Source organism: Lathyrus oleraceus, chromosome 7 (genome assembly GCF_024323335.1).
Source record: "Lathyrus oleraceus cultivar Zhongwan6 chromosome 7, CAAS_Psat_ZW6_1.0, whole genome shotgun sequence".
Lineage (NCBI taxonomy): Eukaryota > Viridiplantae > Streptophyta > Magnoliopsida > Fabales > Fabaceae > Lathyrus > Lathyrus oleraceus.
In genome coordinates this window covers 157,066,188-157,084,582 of record NC_066585.1, presented here as the reverse complement: position 1 = coordinate 157,084,582, position 18,395 = coordinate 157,066,188, and the positions used below count along the sequence as shown (strand labels likewise).

Sequence of the window (18,395 nt, the reverse complement as noted above, 5' to 3'; positions counted from 1 at the left end):
GATGCTTTGGGCTCAATCATGCTAATCATATCAATTCCCCACATGGAGAAGGGCCATGGAGAGGAAATGACATTCAACAGTGAAGCCTTTGTCCAGAACCTTGAGTCCTGCAATTAAAGTTTGAAATCTAGAAAACATTACCTCTATAGCTTCATCGTCCTCCATCTTGAACGCTTCATATTTCTGAATTAGAGTCAGAGTCTTTGTCTCTTTGACTTGTGAGTTGTCTTAGTGGGTCATCTTTAGAGAGTCAAGTATTTCTTTAGCAGTTTCCCTATTGGTGATCTTTTCATATTCATTGTAGTAAATGACATTTAGCAATATTGTTCTGGCTTGGTGGTAATTCTTGAAATCACGCTTCTGATCATCAGTCATCTTGTTTCGAGCAATAGCGATACCGACATCAAATACAGGAGGTTCATAGCCAATAGTGACAATGTCTCATAGGTCAGCGTCATAGCCCAGAAAGAAACTTTCGATTCTATCTTTCCAATAATCAAACTTTTCTCCATCAAAGACTGGAGGTTTGGCATTGTAAGTGTCTCTTTCATTGGTGTTGGCCATAATGTTTTTCTCACGCTGGATCTCCCTACACTGTTAAGTGTTTGATTAGAAAATCAATAATAGAGTCAAAGCTCTGATACCAATTGAAGGTAGAGAAAAACAAGAAAGGGGGGTTTGAATTGTTTTCACAGATAATAACAACTTTTACAAATAAAACACACGCGAAAAATAATGTTATCAACACAAAAGTTTATCCTGGTTCACTTGAAATTCAAAGCTACTCCAGTCCACCCGGCCAAGGTGATTTCGCCTTTAACAAGGACTTAATCCACTAATCTTGAAAGATTATAACACAGAGCGTCTGAGTAGATAAAGATCTCTTAGCCCTCTTGTCGCAACCTGAAAAATACAGTGCGCGAAAAAACAACCGGCGAAAGAAAAAGACAGAAGAGTCGCCACCGTGCGTTATTCATCCCAAAGGAGGGAAAGGAAACGCTCGAAGTAAACTTGAAAAAAGGAAAGGACAAGACAGGGTCTCGCAACCAAATCTTGGGTTCGGGAGTCGGTTATGCGAAGGGAAGGTATTAGCACCCCTACGCATCCGCAGTACTCTACGGGATCCACTTTTGTAGTTTTCGTCTAAAGGGTGTGGGTTTATCTTGTGCTGTTTGCCAAAAAAAAGGGTTAAATGAAAATGACTCGCGCGGATGTCGCATCCACTGCATACGTATCTCATCTGAATATGAGAATCAGAGTCTTCGTAGCTCGGCTGACCTATGGGTTAGGGGATGTGTGCTCGCTAAGACATCGCGTCTTATGCCTACGTATCTCATTTGGCCTGAGAATCAGAGCAAAACGTAGTTCGGCTAACTACGGGGTTATGGATTGGGTTTTGGACGAACGACGTCACTATGCAATCTACCGGATGCTCGACCTTTGGAGACTTACTCGCCTATAGTAGAAGGAGTAAACGCGTTGCTTTGGGTTTTAGGGTTTGGGATGCTCGAGGGAAAAAAGGCAGTCCTTGACGAAGGAACCGCGCTACCTGCAGGGATATGAATACAAAACACAAAACATGTATCTCAAAGTAAAATGCCACCAAGGGGCTCAAACGTTGCCTCCTATCGAGGTCTTCCAGCTAGGAAAACGGTAAAATGCGGGAAAAATGTAAAAGTACCACGCGGATAAAGATCCGAAGTAACAACAATTAGAGGAGTAAGAAACCCTGAGATCCTTCCAAGCTAATGCCATCAAAGAAAAGTGAGTCAGTACAGGTAATCGGAATGAACCTCCAGGGGTTATCCCACAAATAAAGTGGGAAACCATGCAAGTTATCCCTGCAAAAGTCATGTGAGCCCTCACAAAAATTCAACAAAAGGGTTAGTGAAACACCATAAGCATTTTTTCATGAACAACAGTATGGTTTCAGAAACCTCAAACCCTGTGGCATACACTCAAAAATTAAAAGGTTAAGCATTCAAGGCATTGTTTATACATTCATATACATATTAAACCCATGGGCGAAAAAACCTAATGAAATTCATCCATCATACCTCATACATTCAGAGTATTCAACTTCAAAGTAAAAGGTAATGGGAATAAAGGCAAACCTGATTGGAGAGCTTGATTGAAATTGAGTTGCACCCGTGAGGTTTACAAAACAATCTTCAGGGTTTATGTGAGGCAGAGGTGATTCTGTGTAGTCGAGTTTCCTTCGGGGTTTGGAGGCTGCTCTGAACTCCGTTAGGTCTTCTCTCACTATCTTTTTCCTCAGGGTTTTGTTCCAAGGAAACCTCAGAGTATTTTGCTTCTCTTCCTTCTTCTCCTCTTCTGTGTGGCTTTTGTTTCAATGAAACTCTAGTATTTATAGGCTAATATTGGTAGCTTAGTGGGCTTTTGAGAAAGGTCCAAGTCCAAAAAAATTTATTATATTTTATTTATTTATTATTTATTTAATTAATTAATTAATTAAATTTTTTATTATTATTATTATTATTATTATTTTTTCGTTTTTTTTTTCGTTTTTTTTTTTTTTTTTTTTTGGATCTAATTCTGATTGACAGCTGCCCCTATTCAATATGAAATGCTAAATGAATGCATGAACGAGGAGGGCAAATTTTGGGGTGTTACAGCTGCCCCTATTCAATCATCAGCTAAACCGAGTAGGATGAAAGCGAACAGCTTATCAGACAAACGGGGTGAGCTATGATTGAATACCAAAGATAGACCGAAAATTTGCGCTCCGAGAACACCACAAAAACGCGGAAATACACCGTGCTGTTTATTTTTCTTCCGATCCTCTAGCTTGATCTGAATCAGTCTTCTGGCTTAATCTGGAGTTTCGATCCTCTGGCTGAACCTATACTCAATTTAGTCCTCTGGTTGGATATTAATTTTGATCCTCGGGCTGGATACGATTTTGATCTTCTGGCTAGATCTTCTTCGATCTTCTGGCTAGATCTCCTTCGTTTCGATTCTCTGGCTGAATCTATTTCCTTTGATTCTCTGGCTGAATCTACTTCGATCTTCTGGCTAGATCTGAATTGTTGCGATTTTCGATCTTCTGGCTAGATCTGAATTGTTTCGATTCTCTGGCTGAATCTATTTCCTTTGATTCTCTGGCTGAATCTACTTCGATCTTCTGGCTAGATCTGAATTGCTTCGATTCTCTGGCTGAATCTATTTCCGGTCTTCGGGCTAGACCTGACTTCGATCTTCTGGCTAGATCTAGATTGTTTTGATGATAAATTCCCATCATTAGGATCCCGCATCTGAGGCATGCGCTGGTTGACCCTCTTTTGAAATCTACACCCAACCTTCATATTAGATATGTAGCTTCGAGAATATTCCACTTTTGGGCTTCGTACATATTCTTCGGGCTAGAACATGTTGTAACGACTCCTCAATTAGACTTGGGCTTGCTGGGGAAATAAAGCTTGTAGGCGACTTCACTGGGGAATCTTCAAATTGAGCCTCAGGATGACTCTTGGGGAAAACGATTCTCAGGCTGAATCTTCAAAAATGACCCTCATGCTGGATCACGGGAAAACGATTCTCAGGCTGAATCTTCAAAAAGTGACCCTCATGCTGGATCACGGGAAAACGATTCTCAGGCTGAATCTTCAAAATGACCCTCAGGCTGGATCACTTACGCTTGATCCTCTGGCTGGATCTCATGACCTTGGTTGTAAAGTAATTCTTCAGTCTGCTTGGAAGAACCTGTTTATCAGCTTATGTGTATGCTTGATATGATATGCATGCGAATGCAAATGTTATGCATGGTGTAAAAAGAAATCTGCTTGGGGAAGCAAACTCCGGTAGGGAACAGATCGATGTATCAATCCTTGAATGCTCTGTGGGGAATGATCCGTCTGCCAGGACCAATGAGCCACCAAAAATAAATTGGCTGCTTGAAAAGTTGACCTTGCGGGGGGTGTATCAACTATGGAAACTTTGTTCGGCGAGGCTCTGTGAGGAGAGTCTATGGGGAAAACACTTCCTGGGGAAATGTCGTAGGAAACGACCTTTGCTGGGGATATGAACTTGCTAATCGTCCTCTAGCTGGGGATTAGAACAAATATGTTAGAAATAATCTGCTGGGGATAAGATGAACACTGGGAACACCACCCTCTTGTCCGTTGGGCATGCAACCACTCCGCTGTTGCTAGGAAGATACAGTCTGACACCGTCAACTCCGCTGGGGGTATATAGTCTGGATACTGTCAACTCTACTGGGGATAGACAGTCTGGATACTGTCAACTCTGTTGGGGAACATGCTCTGCTGAGGAGAGACTTTGTCAACCGCTTGGGGATGAGGATTCATGACTTGGCATCCGGTTCCTGTGACCTGCAACCAAAAATACACGTATGCCTCGGGGGAATTACTCGGTTTGAATTCACCGTCCGGGATTAAGCACATTCAAAGCAATTTTAAATGTTTTCCTGTGCAAATCATCTGCAAAAGCCACCATTATGTTCATATGCAATATGTTTTATCAAAAATTCGGACATTTTTGCAAACAAACTGATAAATGAAAAATAAAGAGACTCTTTAACTGAATTATTCGACTCTTACTGGGGAGAAAATTTGTGCCAGGAATAGGCGAGGGCATCAGGAAGCTGATCCCTGAAAAGAGGTGATCGCTATAAAAAGAGAACTATCCTAATGGCAATGGGGAAACGGGGTCCCACTGAGTTTCGACTCTGCTATGGTTCGTATGTCCTCAAGACGCTCTGCTCATCTTGCTTTCTGAAATGGATGATTAGTCGATCTTTAACCTTCGAAGATTGCCAGATTGAATGAAACGGTGATATAACACTGATGAACTCAGATCATAGTCATTCGCTTATTCCCTAACTTTTGCCTGGATCGCCCCCTTTTCGGGTTTTCAATCCACCGGGATACCCATTTTTGCCTGAGCCGCCCTTTTGGGTTTTCGACTCACCGGGTGTACTTTTTTTATTTTATATATCCCTAATTTTTGCCCGAACCTTTTTATTCTTTTTTTTTTGTTCGTCGGGATGCTCCTTTTTTTTTTGCCTGGACTATTCTTTTTATCGTCCAGCGGGTCTATTTTATGCGAAGTATTTTTTAACTGCGTCTGAGTTGACAGGGGACGGGAATCCTTCGCCATCCATGGTTGTTAGCATCAAAGCTCCGCCATAGAAAATCCTTTTAACCACGTACGGGCTCTCATAGTTCGGTGTCCATTTGCCCCTGTGATCTGTGTTGGGAGGAAGAAATCTTTTGAGTACCAATTCAACGACTTGATACCCCCGAGGGCGCACTTTCTGACCAAATGCTTTCTTCATTCGTCTCTGACCGAGATACGTCAATTCTGGGTACGTAGTTCCAGCATAGCACCATTTCCCGTTGGTTTGATTGATGACCAAAGTTGAATCCCCGTATACATCCAGGGTTTTAATTTGTATATTGACGGCTTCCTCAAGTCTTAGGATACAAGCTTCGTATTCGGCTTCATTGTTGGTGCAGGGAAAAGTTATTCTGGCACCAAATGGCATATGAACCCCCTTCCGGTGTGATCAACACTATACCAACTCCGCGACCATTGACGTGGACCGCCCCATCAAACATCATAACCCATTTGGATTCAGGGTCAGGCCCCTCCTCCGGGAGTGGTTCCTCTCAATCTTTCGATTTGAGAAACATGATGTCCTCATCAGGAAAGTCAAACCTCATAGGTTGGTAATCATCAATCGGTTGCTCTGCAAGATAGTCTGACAAGACACTTCCCTTGATGGCTTTTTGTGAAGTGTATTGGATGTCATACTCTGTCAGTATCATTTGTCACCTAGTAACCTTTCTGGTAAGTGATGGATTTTCAAAAATATACTTGACTGGATCCATTTTTGATATCAATAGAGTCGTGTGAGTCAACATATACTGTCTTAGTCGGCGAGCAGCCCATGCCAAAGCGCAATAAGTTTTCTCAAGCAATGAGTATCTTTGTTCACAGTCGGTAAACTTCTGCTAAGGTAGTATATTGCATGCTCTTTTCGACCTGACTCGTCATGCTAACCGAGCACACAACCCATTGACCTTTCTAACACAGTCAAGTACATGATCAACGGTCTTTCCTCTCGGCCTGTAGACTGGCCCCGATCTTGATCTCTTTCTTGTCGTCTTCGGTACCGATGTTGACGGTCTCAATCAACTCCTGATAAGGTGTAATAGCTCGGTCCTCCTGTTTCAACAATCTGGCTAACCCTTCAGGCAATTCACAAACTTCCTCAGCCCCTTCTTCGGCTTGATAGATAGGATTGTCGAAGTCATACTTGGCCATAGCAGTGTCGTTAGCAGTGAGATCCGAGTGGCCGGCTCTGCATGATGGAGGATCATGCTTTACCTTAGAATGAGAGATTTTTTTTTAAAAGAAAGGAAAAACGAACATTGCCATTTTTTTTTGTAAAAAGTAAAAAAACTGAAAGAAAGAGAACACAAAATTGTTTGCAAAAACCGTCCTTTATTGATGATAAAAATAATTGCGAAACGTAACTAAATGGATGGCCCTACAAATGAGCCGTTACACCTTGGGCAAAGTGTAAGACTTTATTATGCATGTAATAAAGGGAAAACAATAAAAATCACTCTTTCAGCAGAATAACCCGGACGGTTTTTTCAGACGACCAATTATCGAGCTTTTCTCCCGGGACACACGGGCGAATCCAGCTATCTAAGTCACAGTCGCTGTCAGCCTTGTCTTCATCTGCAGCATTGACGATGTGGGGAGAAACCAAACCCCCGCTGGAGAGAGTACCGGTTTCATTCTTCTGAGATCCCGGAGCATACCCCAATCCAAACTTGTCTTCTCTGATGACTGGCTCCACAAATTTGCCCCAGCCTTGGGCATTACCAGCTTCAACCACTTCGACAGCATTAATCCCCTGCCCGCCGTGAGCCGGCATCGGGTTCTGGATAACATTAGGCACCGGAGCAAAATTGATAGCCTGGGCATCTCTCAAATCTTGTACCTTTAACTGGAGAGCCTTGCAATTATCTGTAGTATGGCCAGGTGCGTTGGAGTGAAAAGCACATCTGGCGTTGACATCATAACCTCTAGGCAAATTGTTGGGATCGATTGGTGGGGCCAGAGTTCTCAATGTAACCAGATTCATGTCAATCAGCTTGGGAAGTAATACTGAATAAGGCATTGGGATTGGCTCGATGACCCGGTCCGTCTGCCTTGGACGTTGTTGATAATGTCTCTGCTGACCCGGATTACCTCCTTGTTGTTGATTGTTGTACCTGGGTTGTTGTTGCGGATGATATTGCGGTTGAGGAACAGGTGTTGGAATAGTGACTGCGGCCACTTGATCTTGATAATAATTAGGGCGTCCTCTACCCCTGCCTCTGCCGGCATACACAACGCTTGTCTCGCCTTCTGTTCTTCGCTGACCGTTACCAGCAAACGGTCTCTTGGGACCTGATGAGTTGGAAATACTATTGTCTTGAATTCGGCCCATCTTCAACAGACTCTCGATTCTTTCTCCAGCAATTACTATCTCTGCAAAGCTGATTGACGGGCAAGCAGCCAATCTCTCAATATAATTGCCTTGAAGAGTGTTCATGAACATGTCCGCCATCTCCCTTTCAGACATAGGGGGTTGGACGGACACAGCAATCTGTCTCCAACGCTGAGCATACTCTCTAAAGGTTTCCTTGGCAATCTGAGACATACCTTGCAACAAGGTCCGATTTGGAGCCATGTCCAAGTTGTATTGATATTGCTTGACAAAAGCCTCTGTCAAGTCTTTCCAGCTCTTGATGGTAGTACGAGACAAATGAGAATACCATTCACGAGAAGCTCCAGTTAGACTGTCTTCAAAATAGTACATCCACAGCTTTTCATCTTCCGTGTGAGCTCCCAACCTTCCCAAATAAGATTGGAGATGAGTGCATGGGCAAGAAGCCCCGTTGTATTTCTCAAAAGTAGAGGGTTTGAACTTGTGAGGAATCCTTACTCCCTGAACCAGACCAAGATTTGTGACATCAAAGCCTAAGGAATTTTGAGACTCCAAAGATTTGAGCTTCTCAGCAAGCTCATCCATACGGCGAGTGGTCTCGAGGGCTTCGTCGTGCAAAGAAAATTGATCATACTGACAATCTTCAGTAACGGGGCGCCCGTTAATCCGAATTCCTTGATTCACATTGTATCTTCCACCAATACCATTCCCAACATTCCTCGTGTTGCCAACATTACCCGGGTTTCCATCAACATTTGCGTTACCCGCGTTTCCAGTGTTCACAGGGTTATCAGCGTTCCCAGGGTTACCAGGGTTCCCAGGGTTACCAGGGTTCCCCTCAGCACTTGGTATTTCCACCTCTGGATCGGGCCTCGGTTGCTCAACCAATTCTCTCAGCTTTTCCTGACCTGCTGCCATACCAGTCATCAATGTCATGAACTGATCCATCCTTTCACGCATATCAGCCAGCTCTTTCTGTACTTGGTCCATCGCTAGCTGTGGACGATTTTCCTTTGTCGGGTACCTGTGGACTCACTTGGGACCAATAACTGCCTGATACAGGGAACAAACATTAGACACTGCGGTGACACCTGCAAAACAGACAAGGGTTAATATGCATGGTATGCGATGCACTGCTTGTTTAGTTTTAAGGCACCCCCGTTTTGAAAGGGAATACCCTGCAAATGAATAAGCATGAGATGTTGGATGCAAATATGCAGATGATGTTATGCAATGCAAAGGCATGTCAATCAGAATTGATGGATCCGCTTGAACATCTGTCAGGTTGCACTGTCTGGAGAGAAATTAAGAGCACACCAAACAAAGGTCATGGGATGGATCATGTTATCCTTAATATCAACCACCCATTTTGGTGGATTATGGTTTACACCTTATCAACACCCGAGTTTCATTGATATTAAGGATACCTGATCGGATTAACCATGAATCAAGGGTTTGTTGCAAGTCACGAGCATGGAGTTTAGGTTAAGAACCACCCAAAAGGAGTGTACTAAGGTTTAAACCTGCCAAACATGTTCTACAAAAGGTTCCCATAGTCATAATCCCATCTTTCGGATATTATCAGAGGAACGACTACTCGTATTCCAACAATATTCTCAAGAGAGACTCTTATGAGTGTAGTATCGCGTAACAATCGTATCAAATCTTACATTTGAACGACTTTCGCACTACATCCTACGAATAGGCCAAGATGGGTTTGGTAAACTAAGGTCCTCGGCTTCTTAGGTCTATATTGGAACAAGTAATGTCTAACCACAACTTACTTATGTGACATTATTGATCTCAACATGACCTCCACCAAGTGAATGGGCTTGCAAGTCAACTCGCTAAGGAATACTCCACACAAGTTGACAGGACTATGCCATTCTCCTATCTTAAGTGCACTCGAGTTCGGGTATAGAACTCATCTCACAAAGATCACCAAGCAGCCATAGCCAACCAACAGATACAACAATGATATGTACACAATGTAATAAGGTAAAGCAGGTAAATAAATAACTGTACAAAAGCATGAACACCCAATAAACAAACAAACTACAAAAGCTAGGAGGGACTCGCTTAGGGAAGATGGACCAGCAAGAGGTCAACTTCTTAGGGTCCCCAGCAGAGTCGCCAGCTGTCGCAACCTGAAAAATACAGTGCGCAAAAAAATAACCGGCGAAAGAAAAAGACAGAAGAGTCGCCACCGTGCGTTATTCATCCCAAAGGAGGGAAAGGAAACGCTCGAAGTAAACCTGAAAAAAGGAAAGGACAAGACAGGGTCTCGCAACCAAATCTTGGGTTTGGGAGTCGGTTATGCGAAGGGAAGGTATTAGCACCCCTACGCATCCGTAGTACTCTACGGGATCCACTTTTGTAGTTTTCGTCTAAAGGGTGTGGGTTTATCTTGTGCTGTTTGCCAAAAAAAAAAGGTTAAATGAAAATGACTCGCGCGGATGTCGCATCCACTGCATACGTATCTCATCTGAATATGAGAATCAGAGTCTTCGTAGCTCGGCTGACCTATGGGTTGGGGGATGTGTGCTCGCTAAGACATCGCGTCTTATGCCTACGTATCTCATCTGGCCTGAGAATCAGAGCAAAACGTAGTTCGGCTAACTACGGGGTTATGGATTGGGTTTTGGACGAACGACGTCACTACGCAATCTACCGGATGCTCGACCTTTGGAGACTTACTCGCCTGTAGTAGAAGGAGTAAACGCGTTGCTTTGAGTTTTAGGGTTTGGGATGCTCGAGGGAAAAAAGGCAGTCCTTGACGAAGGAACCGCGCTACCTGCAGGGATATGAATACAAAACACAAAACATGTATCTCAAAGTAAAATGCCACCAAGGGGCTCAAACGTTGCCTCCTATCGAGGTCTTCCAGCTAGGAAAGCGGTAAAATGCGGGAAAAATGTAAAAGTACCACGCGGATAAAGATCCGAAGTAACAGCAATTAGAGGAGTAAGAAACCCTGAGATCCTTCCAAGCTAATGCCATCAAAGAAAAGTGAGTTAGTACAGGTAATCAGAATGAACCTCCAGGGGTTATCCCACAAATAAAGTGGGAAACCACGCAAGTTATCCCTGCAAAAGTCATGTGAGCCCTCACAAAAATTCAACAAAAGGGTTAGTGAAACACCATAAGCATTTTTTCATGAACAACAGTATGGTTTCAGAAACCTCAAACCCTGTGGCATACACTCAAAAATTAAAAGGTTAAGCATTCAAGGTATTGTTTATACATTCATATACATATTAAACCCATGGGCGAAAAAACCTAATGAAATTCATCCATCATACCTCATACATTCAGAGTATTCAACTTCAAAGTAAAAGATAATGGGAATAAAGGCAAACCTGATTGGAGAGCTTGATTGAAATTGAGTTGCACCCGTGAGGTTTACAAAACAATCTTCAGGGTTTATGTGAGGCAGAGGTGATTCTGTGTAGTCGAGTTCCCTTCGGGGTTTGGAGGCTGCTCTGAACTCCGTTAGGTCTTCCCTCAGAGTATTTTGCTTCTCTTCCTTCTTCTCCTCTTCTGTGTGGCTTTTGTTTCAATGAAACTCTAGTATTTATAGGCTAATATTGGTAGCTTAGTGGGCTTTTGAGAAAGGTCCAAGTCCAAAAATTTTTATTATATTTTATTTATTTATTATTTATTTAATTAATTAATTAAATTTTTTTTTTTTTATTATTATTATTATTATTATTTTTTTGTTTTTTTTTTGTTTTTTTTGTTTTTTTTTTTTTGATCTAATTCTGATTGACATTATGAAATGCAATATGAAATGCTAAATGAATGCATGAATGAGGAGGGCAAATTTTGGGGTGTTACACCTCTCAAGTTCACAGACTTCACAAGTCACTTGAGGAATATTCAACAAGTAATGAAAAATACAGTTATGCGCTTAATACTTCTAAGTAAGTAGAAGTTACACAATATGAGAACAAGAATATTCCACACTTAGAGCAACAACTCGTGTGAAAAGAGAATGAACAAGAATAAGAGATTTATGATTTGTTTGCAGTATTCTCGTGTGCTTCATTGTCTTGTATGAAGATGATCCATCCTTTATATAGAGACTTGATGAAGAGACCGTTGGAGGAGGAAATCTTGCCAATGATGGACTTTTAATCTAATTAATCTCTTTGTCCTTTCCATAGCAATTTTCGGACGTGTTAACTTTTCTTCCAAATATAGATTCTTTCCAAACGCGGAAGACTTCAGAGCTAAGTCTCAGTGATCATTCTGAGTCAGAGTGTGCAGAGATCAGATGTTTATGTTCAGCGTGTGTATCTTCAGATAGTTGCTAGAAGGCTTATTGACTTCAGAGGTTCTTGATGTCTTTCTGATAGTGATTACTTCAGAGTCAAAAAGAATTAGACCTTAGAGTGCGCTATTCAGATTTAGAGCATCTGAAACTTCTTTCTATGTAGAACCTTGTGCGCTTTCTTTTGTTCAGAGTCAAAGCCTCTACTTGACTGACTTCTAAGTGGTCATTCTGAACTGACGTGAATATCTGATGTACGTTTATCTAACCCTCTTTGGATTAGAGTCCTGCACACTTAGATAAATTATGTTAGGGTACCAATTTGTTTCATCCTTTGTTATCATCAAAACTTTAGAGTTGAATTGTAGACATAGAATCTTGTTCTTACAAGATGTGCTCTACAAGAGAAATTTCGATATGGTTTTGCTCAGATGCGTGGATAGACATGTGAAGTCAAGTTTTTCTATGATGAATGTATTTTGATGAAGACAATGCTCCAAGTAACAAGAAGGAAAAGATGTTACTCAATGATAAAGGATCTTGATTCAAGAAGTTAAGTTATTACATTTCAAGAAGGTATAATGAGAATATTTACCTTCACTAAAGTCTTAGATACTCAAGTATTCATACATTCATTGCATAACCTTTCCTAGTGCATGTAAAATGACTTAGGCTTAAATTTCTCACTTTCAAACTGGGTAAATCGATTTACCTATTAGGGAAATCAATTTACCACTAAAGCCTACACATTTTTCAAATGCAAAGAATAATTTTCTCAACTAGATAAATTGATTTACCACATAGGAAAATTGATTTACCACTGAAGCATTAGTTTTCCAGAAGAAAAAATTTAAGTTTTTGAACTAGGTAAATCAATTTACCTCTTAGGGAAATCTATTTACCACTGTATGTTTTTGAAATATTATAAACGTTGCAACAGGGAAATTGACTTACCCACTATGTAAATCGACTTACTACTGTGCATTTTTGAAAAAATAGTATCTTTTCAAACACCTCTTCTTGCACCACTTCATGGAATTATTTCATTTCATCTTGACACTTGTTCATGATTTTTTTTAGAACATTACTATGTGTCATTAGAGGTGTTATGCACAAATAAATACATGATCTTTCAAATTCAAAACTTCACCTCTTCCAATCAAACTCTTAGAATTTTCAGAATTCACATTTCTTGTAATCAACTTTCATTCAAGATATTTTCTGCATATTTTCATATCATTCAAACCAGAAAATACTTGAGCAATCTAACATCTTTGTGTTTGTGAATTATTGTCATGGGAAGAGAAGATCAAGTAAATTGATATATCACTTAGTGCGATTATTATACTATAAACTTTACATTCAAAAAACCATTGTTGTAATACTTATCTTATTTTTCAAAGTTGTTGAAAATAAGATTGTTTGATTTGTAAACACCTTGATGTCCAGGATTGTTGGAAGCAAGAGAGTTGAGTTTGAGAGGATTGTTCTCATATCAACTTGGTGAATCACAAGAGGTTGTTCTTGGTGATTGTGTATGTCTTGTACAAGTCATAATAGATAGTAAAATCTCTTTCATATTGAAAGGGGACTGGAGTACTCTCGATCTGTGAGGGGAACCATGATATCTCTCTGTGCTCTTTATCTTTTCAGCATTTACCGCATTCATCACTTAGTAATCTCCAAGGAAAGATTATTAAAACAAGATTAAATCGGAAAAAAAAATTATATTACCTAATTCACCCCCCCCCCCCTCTTAGGCGCTACTCAACTTACAATTGGCATCAGAGCAGGTTATTGGTAACTTGCTTCTCTGATCCAGAAGATGGCTTCCGCAAGCGTAAACCCAGTTTTCAAACATGGCGGTAGTAGCAACAAACCACCTCTATTTTCCGGAGAATATTTTAAATTTTGGAAAATCCGCATGAAAGCACATTTAGAAGCAGAAGGAGATGGTATATGGGAAACCGTTGAAAATGGTCTGCATAATCCTATGAGCATGGTCAATGGTGTTGGCACTCCGAAGGTTAAAAGTTCATATGATGAAGACGTTAATAAAAGAATACTTAATGAAAATAAAGCTACCAATATTCTTAAAAGTGCATTAAGTATGGATGAGTTCTTCCGTATATCTCAATGTAAATCGACAAAAGAAATATGTGACACTTTGGTGAAGACTCACGAAGGAACCACTGAAGTTAAAAGATTCTGATTAAACATATTGAGTCAAGAATATGAAATGTTCAAAATGCAGCCCTAAGAATCCATTATTGTATTACAGAAAAGATTTATTCACTCGACGAATCATTTAATTGCTCTCGGGAAAACATTTACAAATGATGATCTCAACCTTAAAGTGCTAAGATCCTTGACTAGAGAATGGCAACCAAAAGTAACGGTCATATCGGAGAAGAAAAGTGTTTCCACTATGACGTCCGCATCATTATTCTGAAAACTCCAAGAACATGAACTTGAACTTGGAAGACTTGAAAAGCATGAAAATCAAGAGAAGAAATCCAAAGGAATTGCTTTAAAGGTAGATTCAAAGGAAGAAAAAGATGATGGTGCACCAAAGGAAGATGAAAATTTCACGCTCCTTGTTAAAAGTCTTGGTAAGTGTTTTGGTAAAAATGACAAACCCTTTCATGCAAAAAAAAATATTTCAGGAAAAGGGAGGCTTCCACATCTACGCAAGATGTCACATGCTATGAATGTGGAAAGCAAGGTCATATAAAGTCGGATTATCCAAAACTCTCAAAGAAAGGTGGCTTTAAAGGCAAGAAGGAATTCAAGAATAAAAAGGTGTATGTTGCATGGGAAGATAATGAGATAAGTTCTTCATCTGGATCGGAAAGCGACGAATGTGCGAATTTAGCACTAATGGCTTCACACCACTCCGACGATGAAGAAGATGAGGTTAGTGGTAATTTTTCTCTTTTCGATAGTGATGCACAAGGTGCTATAACTAAATTTCTTAAGGAATGCAAAAAATTCTGTATAGAACAATATCATCTCAAAAGAAAATAATTTAATCACTAGAAGAAAAAGTCGTGAAAATTGAAAAAGATGTCGATGATGAAAAACAAAAGATGATTAGTGAAAAACAGAATTTTGTACATAAAAATTGTGAATCACTTTCTTTCCAAATTGTCCAATTAAAAAGGGTTCTTTAAAGGTATGAGAAAGGACAAATTGGGTTGGAAGGTGTCCTTAGCCAACAAAGATATTCCAATGACAAAAATGGACTTGGTTATTCAAAGTTTTCCAAACCAAGTTCTAGTAAAACTATCTTTGTTAAGGATAATGACCAACCAACCAAAGAGAAAGTGAACAAGCCAAAAGATGTTCATCACTATCCTAAAAGAAAAAGATTTTCTAAAAGGAAATCTTATGTTCCTAGATATAGAAGCAATTTTGAACCTACTTATTTTTATTGTGGAATAAATGGCCATAGTCCTAATGCATGCTATGTTAGAAATTTTAGCATAGCAAGTGGGCATTACATATGGGTAAAGAAAGACCCTAATTATTAAGGACCCAAAGCAATTTGGGTACCTAACAAAATGTAATTTTTATTTTGTAGGTATGCTTGAAAACCACATCAAACCTTTAGGGTTTGGGGTTTAGGGAGACATAACAAATTTTCAAATCTAGCATTGAAGGACAAGGGTTATGTCACATATGGTGATAACAACAAAAGGGGAATTCTTGTCATATGAAAAGTTGGAGCACCACCTTTCACATCCATTGAAGATGTCCTTTATGTCGAAGGACTAAAGCATAATCTTATAAGTATTATCCAACTTTGTGACAAGGGCTTTAAAATCAAGTTCACCAAGGACGAATGCTTGATTGAAGATGAAGTCTCTCATGAGGTAAAACTCAAAGGTACGAGAATTAATAATATATTTATGATTTCCCTTGATGATTTATCTTTGAAGGTGAAATTTCTTATGGTGAACATTAATGAGTCATGGTTGTGGCATAAAAGATTCGCACATATTCATATGGAACATTAGAATAAACTTATAAAACATGATCTTGTTATTAGATTGCCTAAGATAAAATTCGTCAAAGATAGGCTACGTGATGCATGTCAAAAGGGAAAACAAACCAAATCAACTTTCACATCAAAGAATGTGGTGTCCACTACAAGGCCACTATAATTGTTGCATATGGACTTATTTGGTCCATCAAGAACAAGAAGCTTCGGAGGTAATGTATATGTTTTAGTTATTGTTGATGATTTCTCTAGATACACTTGGACTTTCTTCTTAGTGCAGAAAAGTGATGCATTCAAGGCGTTCAAGAAATATGCAAAGCAAATTCAAAACGAGAAATCTCTATTTATTGCCTCCATAAGAAGCGACCATGGTGGAGAATTCTAAAATGCCTCCTTCAAAGAGTTTTGCGAAGAACCTGGAATATTTCATAATTTCTCGGCACCAAGGACTCCTCAACAAAATCGAGTGGTGGAGAGAAATAATAGGTCACTTGTGGAACTTGCAAGAACAATACTTAGTGACTCAAATCTTCCAAAGTATTTTTGGGCGGATGCAGTAAGCACGGCATGCTATGTAAGTAATAGAATTATTATTAGACCTATATTGAAAAACACCCCTTATGAACTCTTCAAAGGAAGGAAACCAAACATCTCTTACTTTCACATTTTTGGATGCAAATGATATATCCTCAACAATGACAAAGACAATCTAGGTAAGTTCGACGAGAAGTCCGACGAAGGTATATTTCTTGGATACTCTCTTACTAGTAAAGCTTATAGAATATATAATAAAAGAACTTTAACAATTGAAGAATCTATGCATGTTATGTTTGATGAAACTAACCCCTCCAAGGAGGATATTCTTTTGTGTGATAATGATGATGATATTGTAGAAATTCCTAAAAAAGATACTTCAAGTGGAAACAATGATATCAACCAAAACATCAAGATGAGCAATATCAACAAAATACAAATGAAAATGATCTACCTAAGGAATGAAGAACTCATCGGGATCATCCAATTCATAAAGTCATTGGTGATATTAATCAAGGCGTTACAACAAGATTAAATCTCAAAGATGCATGCTTGAATATGGCGTTTGTTTCATAAATTGAACCTTCCAAAGTTGATGAAGCTTTAGCTGACGACCAATGGATAATTGCTATGCAAGAAGAGTTAAACCAATTCTAAAGGAATCAAGTTTGGGAACTTGTCCCTAGGCCAAGTGATAAACACATCATAGGTACCAGATGGGTGTTTAAGAACAAGCTTGATGAGAATGGTATAATGGTTCAAAACAAAGCAAGGTTGGTGGCCCAAGGATACAATCAAGAGGAAGGCATTGATTTTGAAGAAACATTCGCTCCGGTTGCAAGGTTAGAAGCTATCATTTTATTACTTGCTTATGCATGTTCATTAGATTTTTAGTTATTCCATATGGATGTCAAGAGTGCCTTCTTGAATGGCTACATCAACGAAGAAGTCTATGTCAAACAACCCCAGGGCTTTGAATACTTCAAGAATCCTTCACATGTCTTAAAGTTGAGGAAAACTCTTTATGGCCTAAATCAAGCACCAAGAGCATGGTATGATCGTCTCAGCAATTTTCTTTGTGAAAAGGGATTTTAAAAAGGTAAAGTTGACAAGACCTTGTTTATTAAGAAAAGGAAATATAACACTTTATTGGTTCAAGTCTATGTTGACGACATCATTTTCGGCTTAACAAACAAATAAATGTGTGAAGAATTTTCATCAATGATGCAAGGAGAATTCGAAATGTCCATGATGAATAAGATGAACTATTTTCTCGGACTCCAAACTAAAAAACTAAAGGATGGCATCTTCATCAACCAATCCAAGTATTGCAAAGAATTTTTGAAGAGATTCGCCATGGATAATTGCAAGGCTATGTCTACTCCAATGGGATCCGGAACTTATGTTGATCAATATGAATCGGGTGTTTCAATTGATATCACAAAGTATCAAGGTATGATTAGCTCATTGTTATATTTGATGGCAAACCGTCCTGACATAATGTTTAGTGTTTGTCTATGTGCTCGCTTTCAAGAAAATCCAAAGGAATCACATCTCATAGCCATTAAAAGGATCATGAAGTATCTCAAAGGGACAACAAATGTTGGACTATGGTATCCTAAAGGTAGTATTTGCAATTTAGTTGGTTATTCTGACGCTGATTATGCAGGAAGTAAAACTGATAGAAAGAGCACTAGTGGTACATGTCACATTCTTGGAAATGCATTAGTATCGTGGGCTTGCAAGAAACAAGCATGTGTTTCTCTTAGCACTGCCGAAGCAGAATACATAGCAGCAGGTAGCTGTTGTGCTCAAATACTTTGGCTTAAGTAACAACTCTGTGACTACGGACTCGATCTTAGATGCATTCCTCTATGTTGTGACAACACAAGTGCGATAAATATTACAAAGAATCCGGTCATGCACTCAAGAACCAAACATATTAACATTCAGAATCACTTTCTTCGTGAACATGTGCTTTAAGGAGATGTCAAAGTTACATTTATGGATACTCATAATCAACTTGCCGACATTTTTACAAAACCTTTGGCACGAGAACCTTTCTACAAAATCCGAAGAGAACTTGGAATTTTGGA

At 39.5% G+C, this 18,395-nt stretch overlaps 1 protein-coding gene across 1 annotated transcript; it reads left to right on the top strand.

The window, feature by feature from the left end:
• Positions 1-17,541: 17,541 nt before the first annotated feature.
• On the top strand, positions 17,542-18,132 carry LOC127102570 (secreted RxLR effector protein 161-like). Its single transcript, XM_051039924.1, has one exon. The coding sequence runs from the start codon at positions 17,542-17,544 to the stop codon at positions 18,130-18,132; it is 591 nt and encodes a 196-aa protein (XP_050895881.1).
• Positions 18,133-18,395: the final 263 nt, after the last annotated feature.

Coding starts and splice junctions, on each gene's coding strand:
- LOC127102570 (XM_051039924.1), top strand. CDS start 17,542: ATGTCCATGATGAATAAGATGAACTATTTTCTCGGACTCCAAACTAAA.